At 42.1% G+C, this 18551-nt stretch overlaps 1 protein-coding gene across 1 annotated transcript in view; it reads right to left on the minus strand.

Moving 5' to 3' along the window:
- Positions 1-15850, minus strand: part of DENND6A (DENN domain containing 6A) — a 26969-nt gene extending 11119 nt beyond the window's left edge. The window contains exons 1-10 of the mRNA XM_028719114.2: positions 15450-15850; positions 11402-11440; positions 11282-11324; positions 7281-7393; positions 6208-6288; positions 4858-4963; positions 4450-4529; positions 3511-3573; positions 943-998; positions 9-131 (exon numbers count right to left, since the gene is read on the minus strand). Coding sequence (XP_028574947.1) covers positions 9-131; positions 943-998; positions 3511-3573; positions 4450-4529; positions 4858-4963; positions 6208-6288; positions 7281-7393; positions 11282-11324; positions 11402-11440; positions 15450-15644 — 899 coding nt within the window. The 5' untranslated portion in view covers positions 15645-15850. The remainder of the gene's footprint in view (positions 1-8; positions 132-942; positions 999-3510; positions 3574-4449; positions 4530-4857; positions 4964-6207; positions 6289-7280; positions 7394-11281; positions 11325-11401; positions 11441-15449) is intronic.
- Positions 15851-18551: the final 2701 nt, after the last annotated feature.

Here is an 18551-nt window from a genome sequence, read left to right on the forward strand (position 1 = left end):
ATGTTTACCTTACAAGTGCCAAAACGGTTTCTGAAGACTCCGATGGTGATGGTGCCATGACAACAAGCGGTTCCCCTAACAACACGAGCTCCCATAGCATCTGGATGTGAAAGAACACTGGCAAGAAACATCTGAAACAGATTTACAAGAATAGTCTTTTTTTTTCTTTCCATTTTCTCTCTAGTTATAGCAGAGAGAGCGGGAGCAAAGAAAAAGAAAAGCAAAAAAGAGAGGCGGGGAGAAACATGCAACTGAAAATGTGACCTTGGCTCACAACCATCTTGAGAGTCTTAGATATGCCTGGCTGTTGAAGGGTGTAAAAAGGGAGGGACAGGAAAGCCGCAGATATAAAGTGTGGGTAGATCTACAGCCAGAGGCCATACAACTACAGCTGTCCAGCTTTGGCCAAGTTATGTGGTGGCCAAATACATAATTATTACACTGTGTTGCACCTGCTATAAAGATAGCATAAAGATGCTAAGATATTTGGACAGGGCTGCAGGAGCGTGGCCCAGCGGCAAGAAGAATATGAGTACTTTCTCCCTTTACACTCTTGCAAACTGTATCCCTGAGAAATGGCAGAGCTTATATTAAAGGAGTAATGAAAATCTGTGTTCTCAATGCACTCAACAGAGAGACTCGAGAACACCAACATAACATGTCTCCTCAGAAATAAGCCCCACCGGATTAAATGAGACTTACTCCCAGGTAAGTGTATACATATTTGTAGGCATATTAATAATACAGTTAAATTAATTGCCACAACGTTTATAAACAATCCCTCCTTTTGTATGCTCTAGATTACCAACAACGCCTCACTTATGCTCAATATTCATTTGCTAGGCAGTGATTAAAACCCTCAGTGTTTGAAACTCTCTTTGATGAGGTACGACAGCTTCAGGGCTTCAGAAAGATTAAGCCAATATGCCTTTCAGTTTTTACCTGAAGAGATCAACTTCATGGACAGTAGGCAACGCAATGGAGACCTGTGTGTCTGCCTAAAAGCAAAACAAAAAGCTTTTGGTCAAATTAGCAGCAGATCATGCGATAAAAGGCCGGGTGTACTGTGCTACTTTTAAAATGATGATGAACTCTCTTACTAAGTATATCGCAAATGTCTTGATTGGCCCTGCTCTCTTATGGCTGCTGTCTTAAGCTTCTCTCACCTACCCACCCGCTCCCAGCCAGCAGGGCTTTATGGAGCATCAGGGACCCTGCTACATCCACAGTCTACCATTCATGGCAGCTTGGGAGAAAGGCATGGGGCAGGCAGTAAGAACATTGTGCCAGCCTGGAGCACGATGGCAGGTAGATTGGCCCAGACCCACTCCATTTGGGGGCTTTGGCTGGCTCCCACTGGTACTTCCCTGCAGGAGGCCTAGCCAGCAGAGCTGGGCAGAAAGATACCTCCACTCATTCCATCCTCCCAATCTGGAGTAAAGGGGGTTGGACTTCTCTGCCTGTTGCCTGCAGTGACTAACATTCTCAGAGTTACTTTTTTCTCAGTGAATACTTCAATTGATACCCTGAACAGTGTTTCACAACTGCTGCTCACTGGGCCAACATTTTCAATGGGCTATCTACTTATAACCCCAAGGTTTTGTTACTGGTCATTCGCCACCAGTTCCAATCCCATGAACATATATACAGTGGTACCTTGGGTTACATACGCTTCAGGTTACATACGCTTCAGGTTACATACGCTTCAGGTTACAGACTCCGCTAACCCAAAAATAGTGCTTCAGGTTAAAAACTTTGCTTCAGGATGAGAACAGAAATCGTGCTCCAGCGGCGCGGTGGCAGCAGGAGGCCCCATTAGCTAAAGTGGTGCTTCAGGTTAAGAATAGTTTCAGGTTAAGAACGGACCTCCGGAACGAATTAAGTACTTAACCCGAGGTACCACTGTATATGCAATTAACATTTTTAAAATCCAGTGTATATCACTTTATACTTGCTTACACTGTATTTCATTTGCCATTTTATGGCCCACCCACACAGTTTGGAGAGATCCTTCTAGAGCTCTCCACAATCCCTTTTTGGTTTAACTACCCTGAACAATTTGGTATTGTCAGCAAACATGGTTACCTCAACTACCGTATTTTTCGCTCCCTAAGACACACTTTTTTCTTCCTAAAAAGTAAGGGAAAATGTCTGTGCGTCTTATGGAGCGAATGCGTGGTCCCTGGAGCCGAATTGCCCAGGGGCAAAAAGCAGAGCATGCTTTTTTTTTTTTTTTTTTTTTGAAAGAGGGAAGTGGGTGTTGAAACAAAACCACTGATCGCGAGCGATCGCAAGCAAGATAAGGGACGCTAGCAATAAAGGAGGCTGCCTGGGAGGGGGGAGGTAAAGACAGCAAACTTGTAAGGAGAGGAGACAGGAAGACTAAATCAATGAGGAGAGAAATTAGAAGAAAAGGAGGAACAAAAAACTGCTCCAGCTAAGGAAAAGACACTAAGGCAAACAAGAGGGAAGGGAGTGTTGACAGGAAGCAGCTGATGGGTGGGATCGGGAGAGAGATAAGGGATGCAATACAGGAGGCTGCCTAAGAGGGGGGAGGTAAAAGCCCATGGATCCTCAGTATTTTTACATTGGGTCACCCCAAATTCACCATCAGATCACATAGCATGTCCATGGCTACAGCCTGCACCAAAGAAATCACGCACCCACTGTTGCGTGGGGTCACAATGGCGCAAAAACGTGGTTACAAAGCACGGATCCACATGGATCCTCAGGATTTTTGCATTGGGCTACCCCAAACTCACCGTCAAATCACATGTCTGTGGCCATAGCATGAACCACAAAAATCATACACCCACTGTTTCCTTCAGAATTTTTTTTTCTTGTTTTCCTCCTCTAAAAACTAGGTGTGTCTTATGGAGAGAAAAATACGGTACTCACCCCTCATTCTAAATCATTACAGCTACGGTAGAAAAGCACACCTTACTTTTCTAAAGTAGGCTACTTCCTGCACATATCTCTCTTATCTCCCATCCAGGCATGCCAAAGGCCTTCTCAGAATTCAATGAAACTTTTGAGCAAGGGGGGAAAAACCAACAGGGCCAGGGAGGAGTATGGGAAGAGTCATAAGAGCCAGATAGGGACGCTTAGAGGGCCTCAATTAGCCACTGGCCACAGACCAAGGTCTACAGACCAAGCCTGTGCTGGAGGGATGATATGTTAATATATGAATTTTATGTTTTAAAGGGGCTTCAAATAACTTCTTAAGGTATTAAGGATTAAAGTAAGACACAGGGCTTGGAGGCAAGCTGTACTATGCTTCAGCTTTAACAGACAGAAAAGCTTATGGAATCTAATCTATGTCTGCAAAAAATGTTTGTGCAGATTTCCACTTTCCAATTCCTACGCTACAGTTTTGTACTTGCAACTCTACAGCTAGTCCTCATTTACAGAACACACATTCCCTTATACTTAAGGTCTGGAAATGACATTTGAAAGTCAGCCCCTTGTTTTGATGGAGTATTTAAGTGGCAGGTGAACCATTCACACTACCTGCTGTGTGGACTGTAATACTTGGGTTGTTCCAGGATTGTCGTGGCAAGTAGGAATCCGCACCTTAGGAAACAGATATTATATGCTTCATTTATTATTAAGAATAATACAAATAACCTAATATGCTAAATTGACAAGTTAATAGAGGCATCAGCCACTTCTGAAAGCAATACTTAGCTAGAATTATATTGGTACAAATTTTTATTATGAATGTTATTTATTAAATTTTGATATGACCCTTCATCTGAGGATCACAGGGTGGTTTACAATATAAAAACACAAAAATGTGTAGCATTGTAACAAACAAACTAAAATATTCTTCCCTAAAAACCATTGTGGTGGTGGTGTTTTTAAATGGTTGAAATGACCAAGAGCTATACCTTTGTCAATCTCAACATCCCAACCTATAGGTACTAGCCCTGTGTACATCTGAAATCTTCAAAGAAATAATCCAAAGGACAAACAGGGAGACATACTGAAGCCACTATTAATTACTTAAGAGCAATAACAGAGAAGTTAATTTAAAAAAAACACACAGAAGTAAATTAAGTAAATACTAACAAAATGTCCATTTCATGAGTGCAGCTACGGGCCTGATCTAAATAAATACTCTTCAGTAATATGGATTTCAATAGGTCAGTGTAAATTACATGTTTAAATTACTCCCACTGAAATAATCCAGCTTCAGGAGAATAAAAAAACACATGCTGACAAGTCTAAATATGATGGGGGAAATTCAAGTTCTAGAATACCAGAATTTTCATACATATCCCTTCTATTCAAATACACCCTCTGCTCCTACCCATTATGTGAACCTCACAAGCATAAAATCAACGCAAACATACAGGGACTACGGTTTTGAAAAATGTTCATTGCATTGTTACAAAGCCACAGAATGAATTCATACAGCAAACAAGAAGGGAAGAGGCTCAGCATTACCTTCATTACAATGCCCATAATAGGCAAATGTAAGGTTTTTCCTGGGACTGGTGGTGGCCATCGGTCAATATCGCTACAAGCTGAAAAATAATAATAAAGCAATAGGATTTGCATGTAAAAACAACAACAAACCCTCCCTTAACAAATATCTCTTAAGATTTGTGGTTTATGAGACCTACCAACAACCCACCCTGACCAAGGCTACAGCTTCTGTTATGCCATATGGCTTCTCAGCGGGCAAACTGGCAACCCACACATGTATAAATACCTTCCAACCTACTGATCTTCTCAGCTGCATCCCCCCCCCCCAATCTGAATGTCATATATTCATAGTGCACTGTAACTTTAAAAGGACCCCACAACGGCACAAATGTGCAGTTAACTGTAATTTGCAACAGTATTACCAACCTGCTTCCAAGAAAGGTTCGTTTTTTTCAAAATATTCAGGTGCAATTTTTCCAAGCACAGTGTGAAAAATGTGGCTATAAGGCAGCTTGCTGATCAGAACCAAGGACTAGTACAGGAGAAAGAAAATAATCTGAAATTAAACTTTCCTCAAGCCAGTACTGGTATTTAGAGTTATAAATTAAGCATCAGTTCCTCACTAAATACTTATATTTATAATGCCTATAGTTAGCTGTTGTTTTTTATTCTGCTACAAGCAGTAACATTGCTCCTAACCTACACGATGCACCTATTATGTGACAATGTCTTAAAGACAGAGAAAGTCCATGGGGCAAACTGGGAACACTGTGATTTTGAGCAAAGAATCAGCAGGGATGGGTGATAATCTCTCCCTGTTTACCAATCCCCCTTCAGGGGCAAACAAAGGCTAACCGACACCTGGGGAGGGGCAAACCGCTGGCTGCGCATGCGTTGTGCTGCTACGTACGATGCATGCGTTGCTACGTACGACGCATGCGTTGCTATGTACGACGTGCGTAGCAGTTTGCTGCCAGCGCTGCCTGAGCGCCGTACAGGCGTTGGTGGGATCCTCTGCTCGCGGCTGCAGCAGTGGCAGAGGGATCCTCCTCTTGCGGCTGTAGCGGCGACGGAGGGATCCCACCACTGTCCGTACGGTGCTCAGGCGATGCTGGCAGCAAACTGCTACGTACAGCCCATGTGCGGTGTCGCAATGTACAGCACATGTGTGCGACACCGCACATACGTTGTATGTAGCAGTTTGCCGCCACTCAAAAACTGTACGGATGGTGGCAGGATCCTCTGCTTGCGGTTGCAGCCATGAACAGAGGATCCTCCACATGCGGCTGCGTGATGGCTGCTCATGCTGCCATGCCCAGGGTGGCGGGGCGAGCACCCTGCGGGGGGTATTCTTATCAATCCCCCAGACATGGCACCCGGGGCGCACCGTCTCCCATGTCAAGTTGCAATATCCCCCTGCCCCGTGTTTCCCCCTGGGGGCTCAAGGTTTTTCTACTAACATGCATTTGGAAAATTGTGAATAACTAGATCTAAAAAGGAGAGATAAAATATGTTGTTCACTGCACTGGGGGTGGGCGGGCCAAAAAGGAAATATGGAAATAAACCAGATTGTCAACAGTAAATCCAGCGAATCAACTACATAAATTGTAATCCAATGATTCCTTTACTTATCTCTAAGATTTTACATTGGATATATTACTTTGCATGCTGATTTTAGTCTGAAAATTAACAGCCAAGACTAAGGGCATTCACCTCTCATTCTTAAACACATTATATGATTTCAACAGAACTTATTTCTTTACAAAACTAGATTACCTTCTGGAAGTAGCCTCTTTTTAAGGTTTTGTCTTGTACTTGTCTGAAATATACATAACCATAATAATATGCAGGATCCTTCTGTAAAGAAAACAAAACCTTTACTGTTTTTAAAAAACAAATCCATTCCATAATACTTTACACTTTCTGAGCAATAGTTCAACTTTAGGGATGAGTCAATTATGTACAAAAATAAAATGAGAATAAGCCTCCATCTCCCCACAAGAGAATCAGTTTTCATATTTCATTTTGCTTAATGCTACATATGGCACTGTAAAAATACTTAAGAGTCTTCAACTCATCTGAATATGAAAGGTAAGAAAATCCATTGTTGTAACTTAGAAGCTATGAAATAAAAAATGCCTCCATCTAACTTGGGCTGTGATTCTAACTACCATATATTTAAAATCTACTTCATCCATATATTTAAAATCTACTACATCTACTTGGGCTGTGATTCTACCTACCATATATTTAAAATAAAATAAACTTTCAAATAAATATAATAATCATTCAAACTACTGAGATTTAAATTCTCTTAAAGGCTTAAATAGGTTACGAATAGTAAACAGTAATGGTTTACAACTTGGTGCTCCTGGAATCCTCTGAATTTTGCAACCATAGGGGTGTGCCGAATGTATTCTAGGGCATGTATATGAAACCTGTGGCCCTTCAGCCCCAGCCAGCATAACCAATACTCAGAGATAATGGGAGTCCAGCAAAGTCTGGAGGATCACAGGTTCCAACTGAATGTTTACCATAGATACTCCTCTACAATAATCAGAAATTATTTGGCAGACAAACTGACAAAGTAAGGGTTTCCCCAAAACAGAACATTTGAAAACACTGTACATAGGAACACTGAAAACAAATTTCCAAAGGATGGAAGTATTTGCAGAAGATTAAATATGCTTTAATAGTTAATATGTGCTGAGAGGTGCCTCTTGAAGAACGGGTTTCAGAATGGACCTCACAATTTCATTATGAAGTATCAGCGCAATACTTGCTTGCCAGTTACAGAAAAGCACTACAGTATAATGTTTGGCCAAGTGAAGATAAGCTACTTTCCCAACCTTCAAGTAAATGGGTAGGTCTCTGTCAAACTGGTCCAGTAGACAATGCCATGAAAGCTTTCTGCTAGAAGACTGTCGAAATCTAAAACAAAATTGTGTGTCTCCAAGGCAACCTAAGCCAAAAGGAAAGGGGGGGGGACACACACACAAAGTAAATACAATCAATAAATACATTGACTGAAATGTCCCGTCATTTTGTGTCTAACAGCAGCTAGAGTGCATCAGTAGGAGAAAGTGTGGTGTAGCTGTGCTGTTTTCTTTTGATAGACAGAGAAAGCACCCATACTGGGACAGCCAAAGCAGGATGCTGTGCTTCTCCATTAGATCAGTATAGCAGCATACTATGGTTTTTGCAAATTCTAACTTTCCTCTCTTGGCAGAAAGAGAGCGTGCATACACAATACACATGCTTAGTATACACCAAGAGTGGGTCCGTTCCTGCCTGTCTACACTAATATTCACTAGAGGTTGAACAGTACTGGAGTTCCTACCATTGCTGTCCAAACCACAGGAAAATGGGGAAAGAGTTGCAAGCCCTGGTTTGAATAGTTGAAAACGAGTCATTGATAAATCTCCTGTCTTAGTTCTGCAAAGTTTCCACAGGCAGTATTCAGGTGGTGTGGCTTCCTGTCCCATTGCCCGGCTTACATTCTGTGCTTAAAGGGGGATCGTCGAGAGATGCCATGGTATTATTACCTGTTAAAGCAGGGGTCAGCAAACTAAGGTCCGCGGACCGGATCAGGCCCAATTGCCCTTTGGATCCAGCCTGTGGACGGTTCTGCAGTTGCCACTTGGATCGACGTGATCACCATTTTTTTCACGATTTCCCCCCTCCCTCCCTCACACACCCCGCAACAGCGCCTCCTCCTTTCCTCTTGCTGGCTTCTCCCTGCCCTGCGGAGGAAGGGGCCTGGGCTTTAATAGGAAGCCTCGCCACCCACCCAGGAAAAGCTGGCACGGAAAGGAGAGGCGTTGGCGCCGGTGCTGGCTCCCAACCGCAGGCAGAGCAGCAGAGAAAGTAGGCAGAGGGAGGGGAGGGCTGGGGGAGAGAGGGGGAGAGAGAGAAGCCCCCTCCGCCCTGAGCACTCAGTCCGGCCCACCAAAAGGACTGGGGGACAATGAACCGGCCCCCTCCCAAAAAAGTTTGCTGAACCCTGTGTTAAAGCAACTATATTTGCACTCTCTGCAGCAAAAGCTTTCAGGAAAGTACTTTGTACGAAGCACCATATTTAATTCCATGCAATTTAAAACTGTGGCTCCAGTGGCGCAGGGACATTTTACCCGAAAAAGGTTTAGGAAATACTAACAAATTTGTATCTGGAGCTATGCCATATTGCAGTAATTACAAACAAAAAGAAGTAGAGAAACTGTTTAAACTTCTACAAAAAAACATGATTGTTTCTCCCATCTCTTATTGCCAGTGGCTCAGTATAATGACCATTCTGTTTTCCATGCTCTACACTTCAGAAGCGGAACAAAGAGTATTAAGTACTTGATGGTTTATATAGTGATAATGCTAAGCTGAACAAGATATTGATTAAGAACTGCAAGGATATATATACACTATCTTAGTACGAGAGCTGGACTTTGAACTATTTATCCAATGGGCAGGGCAATCTTTGGGGCATGTGTATAGGCATTTTTTAAAAAATACATTTGATTTTTTTTAAATATTCAGAAAAAAGCTAGGGGACAACAAAAATGTACACATAAGGGTAAAAGCTCATCATTTAAGGTTACAATTATTTACACTACATATTGATTCACAACATTCCATATTCATACTCAAATTTCCATCTCTAAGGTTCTCCAGTTAATATTTAACTGTAACATTAGCTCAATATTAAGAAATTATAGCAACAGCAGCAAACCAGGCTCTTCCTTCAGTAAAATGCTGATCCAAAACAGGTTATTGTTTTGCTAAAGAGCAATCATAGAGACCTTGATTCTTGGGGTGGGAAATCAACTTTAAAGGGAAACACAAGTTGTAACTAACTAATTTTTGTTGCAATACTGGTATAAAAAGCTGTAGCTAGTAATGTGTCTTAAAAGAACTATTCAACAATAAACTGAATAGGAGAGTTACATGTAATTTGATCAAGATTCCCCAGAACATTGTTAATGCAGTATCATACAAATTGGCTACTACATCACAGGGAACTGATTATCCAATTTTAAGGCAAAAAGCAACTTCAGTGCTTAGAGACTATAAAGAGGAAAACTTTCCATGTGATGGAGTGCAGGATTACACAAGGTGAAGTAAAATACAAAATTATAAAAGTCAATTATTGGTTTGGCCAGGGCCGAAATCATGGAAGGACCTATGCAGGCCAGTGTCTCTCAACCCTTTCCTTTATAAAAAGAAAAGAAAACGAGCTTAGAAAAAAACAACGACAAAATAGGCCTCTAGCCCATTTGCTTAGAAAGAAATAATAGCATAAATGTAGTTAGTAGTATACCAAATTGCTCTCTAAAATAGAAAGCACACATTCGTTGGAATGGTTGTCCATTAGGCAGCACAGCATGGGGAGGCAGGCTGCTGCACAGGCCAGACTATGTTTCCGCCAGATTCACAGCCCATTTCTGCTCATACCTAGGAATTCCAGATCCATACTCTTTTGCCATCAACGTGCTCTGCCATTTCCTACAACCACACCCAGGGAACCTCCAGACATACGTATATTATGTAACCAAAAACATAAAAAGAAATGTGAGAACTGAATCAACAGTGCTGATTCTGAACGACAATGAGATTATGACTAAGGTTGGCGATACCTGTTTTCATAAAGAAAAAGCAAGTATAATATAGGTGCTGAACATTTTAAAACAAATAAATAAAACAGCCAAACTTAACCACCTTATAATTTAAAAGAATTTATTTCTTTTTGATATTCCAACATGAAAAGAATATCCACGTATAAAGCATGTACCGTAGTCCCCAACTTACGCAGGGCTTATGTTCTGGAGATTGCGCCTAAAGCCAAAATCATGCATAGTCAAAACACACTGAGTGCAATGGCAGGTGGGATTGTCAAAGTCATTATTCCCAGAATCTTGCCCCCTTTCCAGTTTTTCTTGTTTTTTAAATTGCCATGTGCATAAAGCTGAATGTACACAAGTGAAATGTCCCTAAGTTGCTGGCTTTCTGTAATGTACTTGTAGGTAAGCACCTAGTTATGCAATGGGAGTCTGGAATTGCCCAAAACCAACCACACTGAAAATATCACAGACTATTGCAAAGTGATAAAGGGAAAAAATGCTGTTCGCTACTGAGTGCTATTTTTCAAATCCTATCCATGGGGCCTCCAGTTTGAAATGTTTTATTTTGCTTGAATTTACTTTGTTACTTTTTTTTAACAAAAAGAAAGATCAGAGCTGAACATGTATTTGATACCTATACATAAGACTGCGTTAATATCTCAAAAGCACTTTAACACTTGCAAATCCTTTTACATACTGGACGTAATCCAGTCAAAGTTAAGCACTTTGAAGTCCCATTGATTTCATTCAGACATTTAAGCAAGTGTTTAAAAGCAATGGGACTTCAAAGTGCTTAATTTTGAAGTCCCCTCCCCCCGCCAACAGCAGTATGGAGTTCTATAGTGCAATTGTAACCTTCCACCCCACCCCAGGATGTTGATGGCTGCTTTACCCTGTCATTGAGAGAGCTACCGCTGGCTGTTCAGCTGCTGGTGGCAGCTAGTGGAAAGTCCTGAAATGGGGTAGTGCCACAGCAACTTTGAATCCAAAGGACCCAAAGCCCTGCAGATACCCTGAAGGGCCAGATACTCAGACCCCTCAGCTATGCCAGCCTTGATTTGAATTCTCCATGTAGGACAAACAATAAGTATTTAGTTTTTTCCTATCGCATGCCTTACATTTTCACTTAATAAAATTGAACATTAATTAGAATGACAATGCTATTAACAGTACAGTTCTATCTTAACAGAAGCATTTCATTTTTCATATGCGTACAGCATGAATATCTAATAAATAATTACCTGAATTGGAATCTGGGAAAGACAAATAGCAAATATTGGTTTTCTAGGGGAGAAAAATAGAAGTTACATTTTGGCAGGAGAAAAGTGCCATGGTAAGTGTATTTTAAAATTTCTACTCACCTCTTTATCTGTAAGTTTTGCATGTTGAGGATGTATTACCTGCAAATGATAAAACTTGCATTGGTCGACAAAAAGATGGTGCAATCTACCAGCATTATGAATTGTGCAAAGTTATATGCACCTGTAACCACATATTCTCATAAATGGTGGGGTATGCACTTCTAGACAGTAGCCCCAATCTAGAGATTTCAGGGTTTATTCACAGCAGCTTTGCAAGGGTTTGCATACATCCAATAGATTTTTTCCCCTTGACCAGTCCCTTCACTTTACACTGCAAACAGCATTTGGAAAGTTCAAAATCCAATCCATTACATAAAGGCAGCAACGATATCCAGGAAACATCAGGAACGAACTCCATGCATTTCCCCTGCAAACATTTTTTGCTTGTTCATTCCTGCTTATATCATCCATTTTTGTTAATAAATCACAATGCCTTACCTTCCAAGGTACATGGTATTACCTGGAACACAAGGAACTCTTTCCAGCTATTTATAGCTCTGTGCAGTTGAGCTGAACCTGTTACACTTATATCCATTTATATCTTTCTTATATTATGATGTACTTTCAACTGATAATACATGCTATAGCTCAACTGCAGATTAGGGATCAGGAATGTGCCAAAGACTCCCCTCTCGCTTACCATTTCCCTCCTTAATTTGCAAGTTGCTCAAGCCATAGCTCTCCATGATCTTGAAAGAAGGCAACGATGGTTAGTGCTATCCTACGAATGCGTTGTAAACCGATTTAAAACAATAGTTATAAATATTTTTTTGGAGGTTACCATTGTGTACATTCCAAACCTCCATAGTTTCAAAGACAGTCACTCTAAACTGAACCAAAAAGACCATATTGCATTACAAGATTTCAGTTTACCAATCAGAATAATGGCTTGCAAGCGTTTTGTCTTTTGGATGTTCATTAGTTAACATTAGTTACAGGGAACTTCCAGTCCATGAGCCTAGCTAGACACTCACCTGCCCTAGACCTAATGATTGCAGGGTTTGCAGCCATTCCTGATCAGCTGACTCTCTGTGCCTACAAACCATTTGTGCCTTTGCCCATGAAATGTGATTTCAAAGTGCAATGGCAAAGAAAGCAGAGTTTGCAGGAACTGACCATCATCTGATCAGGCAAAATTTGTTCCTTTTGCCCACATGGTTAGATTTCAAACAGCACAGGCAAAGAAAAAAGCTTCACCTGATGTCAGGTAACTGACAGGTGAGTGGCTGCACCCACCTGTCAAAATTGCCCGCAGTGGTTGGGGGAGGCCATCCACTTTCTCAACCCTGCTTACCATACATTATCATTTTAAGGAGTTCAAGATAATGTGCCGGATGTATATAGGCTAGCTAAGGCTAAAAGTGTGTTTGCTTTGGAATTTGTCGGCTTTTGATTCTACAGAGGGATCTAAAAGGATATCAGTATTTAAATGGAAAGTGCCACAGTGCATTTTTAAAATGTTTGAAGAATCTAAAACTTACTTTTGAATAAATGTAAACATTTACATTTCTGCCATGTGAAACACATTAATTTAGTTCATTTGAATCACCTATTCCTTCAAGGAGCTAGAGAGACATATATGCAGTTATCATGTTTTAGTTATTTATGATTTCTTAAATATACAGTGGACAGTGTTGTCGAAGCTACAAACATGAGTCTGACCAAACTGCGGGAGACAGTGGAAGACAGAAGTGCCTGGCGTGCTCTGGTCCATGGGGTCACGAAGAGTCGGACACGACTAAACGACTAAACAACAACAAATATACAATACTAGAATCATAGAATTGTAGAGTTAGAAGGGACCCAATCTAGTCCACCCCCTGCAAGGCTACTCTTTTTGTTGTTTCTTGCTGTTATTATAGACTTGTTTCAGGGTTACCTAGTGAGCTTCATAGCTGGGCAGGAATACACATCTTGAGTTTTCTAGATTCAAATTTAACACTCCAATGACCATTGCACGCTAATTTTCTCAAGAGGAGACAAACAACTGGAGGTTCTTTCTCTTTCAGCCACTGCTAGCAAGAGGTAAAAAATAAACAAATGAAAATTCCCTAAGTTAATCAGTTCTTTTGCGGTGGGCGGGCGGGCGGGTGCTGCTACATGCATAGATTTGGAACTCGGGACTGTGGTCTATTATCATAAGACACGCACAATTTTGTTAAACTGGATTATCATACTGAACCTATTCCAAATAAATTAGAGTTATAGAATCCATTATTTTACAGGATACTTCCCCCCTAGAGTGAAAAGTTTGGGACCAGCTGTAATCTATTATGTATATCTTAACATGGAGTTCAGAAAACACAAATCACACATAGGAACTAAGTCTTTTATGTGCCCTGTGACACTCCCTACCTCTAAAGATGTGGCAGGATCCGTCCCTACCTTCTTTCAGAAGTCTTCTGTCAACTGTACTCTTTAGACAAGCCTTCAGAATATGATTTTTTTTATTTTTAACCAGCCAGTATCTACTGATGTTTTATTGATACGTTTCATTATGTTTTATGGATATTTATAGACTGCCTTTATTGTAGCTGGATAGCACAGCTGGTTACAGCATGGTTGTTGATGCCACCAAGGTTGCAGGCTTGCTTCCTGTATGGGGCAGCTGCATAGTCCTGCATTTCAGGGAGCTGGACTAGATGATCCTCAGGGTCCCTTCCAACTCTACAATTCTGTGATTCTATTTTTTATTGTAAGCTGCCTTGATATATTTTATGAAAGTGTGGATTATAAACAGTTAAATAAATAATCACCCCCTTAGTTAATACAAACTGGTGAAGGCCAATGAAAACTGAAGATCAGGGTGCATGTAGATAGGTGACAGGGTCTTATGTGCACTGGATATGAACCGAACTCCAACAAAAACTATTGCAGAACAGACTTGCCCCTCACTTGAGTTCAGATATGGCTTTTACACTTCCCAGGCTCACTGAACAAACACTAATATACCATGATGCTGTGACCACTGTAATGGCCCTTTACAATGAAGCTCACAGTGTAATGATCCTCAGCAATGAAGTATAGCCTTGGGCTTATCACCCTCGGCTGGCTTCTCCTAATGCCCCCCATCAGTCGAAGCCCAAGGGCTTTCACTTGCACAACACAGCCTCCCCTTTCTCTTCCTCCTGTGTGCCCCAAAATTGACTGGGTCATGAGAAAAAAGGCATCGGGATCATTCCATCCAGAAAGATGCAATGCTTGCACATGTTGAAGTCCACCCCATGTCTCCCAAGCTTACCTTGCCTCACAGAGCTGTTAGGGTGGTTTAGAGTTATCTAATTTTTATAACTGAGTTTTTTGGAGAATTGATGAGGAAAATTATAAGACCCAAATATCACAATTAACCTTGTATTTTGCTTCCAGTCACATATTACATTTGATACATGGAAAACAAACCTTGGACTCAAAAGGTACTTGGGAAAGGAGTCTGGGCGGAATACAGTAGCTACTTTTCCTCAAACAAGCCAATCTTGAAGGAACTTTTTAACAAGCGCGCTGTTTTTCATTTTATTTCTTTTGCTATCACTTTCGTTAGCAGCCTCCTTTCCCGCTCTCCAAACAACGGAGCCTCTTGGACAAGGAAAGTAGAGGCTCTTGAGAGCAACAGCAGCTGATAAAAGGAGAGCCGCCCAAACTCCGCACATTTCAAAACACGTTACACGCGTCTTCTTTTGCTGTTATTACGCGGAGAAAGACCAGCAAACGGGGGGAAAACTAGAGACACCCTCTTCTCTGGAAGCAGCAGTACTATTATCCTGAATAACGTGCCAAAAAAGCGACTAAGAGCCGCTGTATCAACAAAGACAGCCGGGCGCAAAACACAAGGAGCTGGCGACCGACCCGCAGCGCCCCGGGGAGATGCCGGGAGGGTCTCCACTCCACCCTCGGGGAGCTGCGTTCCCACGACCCGTCTCACCCCGGGGCAAAGGAAACGAGCCAGCCCCGCCTTTGCCTGCCCTCCTCCCCTCCTGCAGCCAGAACCCGCCGCATCTCTCCTGGTGGGAGGACGCGGTCCTAAGGGCTTCCCCGTCCTTTCCCCGCTCACCTCCACCGCCTGCCCGAGCTCCAGGTCGAAGCCCACCACGCACACGCAGTGCAGCCAGGCCGAGAAGCGGTCCCAAGGCAGCAGCGGCATCAGGCGCCCGCCCGGCGCGCATTCCGGGAGCTCCCGAGCCTCCTCCGGGGAGCCCGCCCGCCTCGCGCTTCCGCCGCCGCCATCGCCCGGCTTCCGCAGGGACATGGCGATTGGCGGCGCCCCACCGAAACGGCCGCCGGCCCCCGAGCAGCAGCCGGATTCCCCCTCACTTTCGCCCTAAGCCGCCGTGCAGCCGGTTCTGCCAGAAACCCCGAGGGAGGGCCACGTGACGCGGGTCTCTGGGGCCGCGGCCGCCCCTAACCTCCCCCCTCCCGCTCCTCTATGGGAACGTCCACAGCGGACCGAGAAGAGGGAGGTGGAAGAGTCCAAACGAGAATCATAGGGGTGGAGACAAGCAGAGGGGAGGAGAATAGCCCTTTGGCGGCCGCAGGGAGGAGGGAGAGTATTTAGTCCGTCTTTGGAGGGGGTGTAGGAAGCTTCTTCAATGGATTTTTTAAAAAAACAACAACAACCCTCCCAAAGAATATGCTGTGTTCACTGGGTTGGTGGTACAGACCCTCAGGGGAAGGAGTTTTCCTACGCATACTTTCAAATCTGCCTTTTCCCCACCCTGAATACCCAGCCATAGAGCGTTCCAGGCGCTTCTCCGGTTATATTTAGCTCAAGGCCCTTTAAAACGGCAACTTTGTTGGCGTAAGGCTGGGAAGCACTTTAAGGTCATGACATCTGAGCCAGTCCCATGCACTGAGGCAGGCTTCTCTTCCCCATTCTGGTATTATACACACACACACACACAAACACACACACACACACACACACAAACGATTTTGACTGTGCTTTAATGAAGCCAGAATAACTACAGTTCTCTTCTATATTTGCAACCAGGAACATTAAGCAGAATTCTAACTGCATAATTCTGATGTATCTGAAGAAGTGTGCATGCACACGAAAGCTCATACCAAGAACTAACTTAGTTGGTCTTTAAGGTGCTACTGGAAGGAATTTTTTTTGTTTTGACTATGGCAGACCAACACGGCTACCCATCTGTAACTGCATAATTCATGTGCAACCCACATTTGCTTATTTAGGGTACAGTATTTGCTACCTTGCTCTTCTGTCCTCAAAGGGTTTTCCAAGGCAACTTACAAAGGAACTTTCAATATAACAGCAAACAAAGCTTTTTATTACCCTTTAAGCTTTCTGGGTGGTTTATAAAATACGTTACATCTTTATCTGCAGGAATTGATCCTGAATATATATTGACACCTATATATTTTCCTCCCCAATTTGAAGGTGCAATTTTTAATACTCATGGGGATGGGTAAATTCCATCCTTCCTGCTGCTATACTTCTCTTTGATTTGGGATGCGTCTATGCAACTGCTATGAACTCTTTTTTCTACACTCCATAAGATCCCTGTCACAGATCTGCACCCAAGCCTAGGGTAGCACTGAAATTGTATCTGATCTGGCACCAATGGGAGCTTTTCTCTTGACACAAATAGCAGGCACTAGGATTTAGGATGGGAGGAGAAATTTAACTTTGTTTACATTTTAGCGACATATTACCTAATTTGTACTTCTCAAATGAATATGAGAACCAAAACACAGCCATCCTTCGAAATCCGCACTTCTCTGAATTTTGTGATGTAGAGCTGTCCAGGGTTTCAGACTGAGGTCTCTCCCAAACCAACTTGGAGATGCCTCAGATCGCCTCTCCCCATATGAACTGACCTGGAATCATTATATGAGGACCTTCTTTGTGTGCCTCCTCCATGAGAGGTCCAGAGGGAGGCAACATGAGAACGAGCCTTTTCTGTGGTGGCTCCCCACTTTGGAATGCTGTCCCCAGGGAGGCTCGCCTAGCACCATCATTACACATCTTTAGGGACCAGGCAAAAACATTCCTCTTATCCCATGCCTTTGGTTAATTAAATAATCTATGGCCTTTTAAACTATAGAGGGGTATTGTTCTTGTTTGTTATTATGGTATGTATTTTTGTGTTTTTATATTGTAAACCACCCTGAGATCTTCAGGTGAGGGGTGATATAAAAACTTAATAAATAATAGTAATAATAACAAAATAATACCAGGGATTGAACCTGGGAGCTTCTGCATGCAAACCAGATGCCGTCCTATGTAGCTGCACAGTTTCCCTAAAATAGAGCCAATACTTATGGCTTTCTGGCTTTCCTCAGTTCAAAATTGGGTCATTAAATAATATAAATGATTGGCTAGCCAAGCACATACATGATTATATAGAGCTGCTCTGGGAGCCAGATGAGGGGGGGGGGCATTTTGCTTATCACCAATGTAAAGGTATTAGGGCAGTTTCACAAGACACCAAGAAGAGGGTGTCCCCCCACCATGCATATTCTGTAAAGTGATTTTTAATTCTACACTAACTAATGTAAGTTTTACAATCACATTACAGAACTTTCATCTGGAGCTTCAAAGATTAGCTGTATCAATTTTTCAACAAGCAGATAATTGAATTAAACATTGAATAGTTGCTCTGATAGTTAGCTCTGAGGAAGAGCTCTAATAATTTATTGATTTCTTTCATTTTACATGGTAAAGGTTAAAAAGAGCTTTGACGTATTTTCCATGAATGAACACGCACATGAAAACAAACCAGGAAATTGCACCTCACTATGTCTCCTGGTAGGTCTATTTCTTGGGGATAAAGGTACTGCCAACCTTTAGCATTATGTAACCATTAATTGCATTCTAATTATTAGCTAGATTAAAACTAGTTAGAATAGTGCCTTGAAGCACACGTCTATGTTTTCTTTCTCTTCAATCTAGACTTATATTCTGGGGAAGCTTTTACAAGTGATGCTAATAACATATTTTATCTGGAATGTGTCCCTTGTAGATGTTTCTACTGCAAATAGAAAATGCATTTTAATCAAATGTACATTCTAGCCTTTGTAAGTTTTACAATTACCGGTAAATTACTTATATAAGCGATGGAACAGTGTGAAATTAAAGCTGCCTATAGGGGGCTACTCTCGACTATGAGAACCTTTAACTCCTACAGAATGTGCT

This window comes from Podarcis muralis, chromosome 2 (genome assembly GCF_964188315.1).
Source record: "Podarcis muralis chromosome 2, rPodMur119.hap1.1, whole genome shotgun sequence".
NCBI classification, from domain to species: Eukaryota; Metazoa; Chordata; class Lepidosauria; order Squamata; family Lacertidae; genus Podarcis; species Podarcis muralis.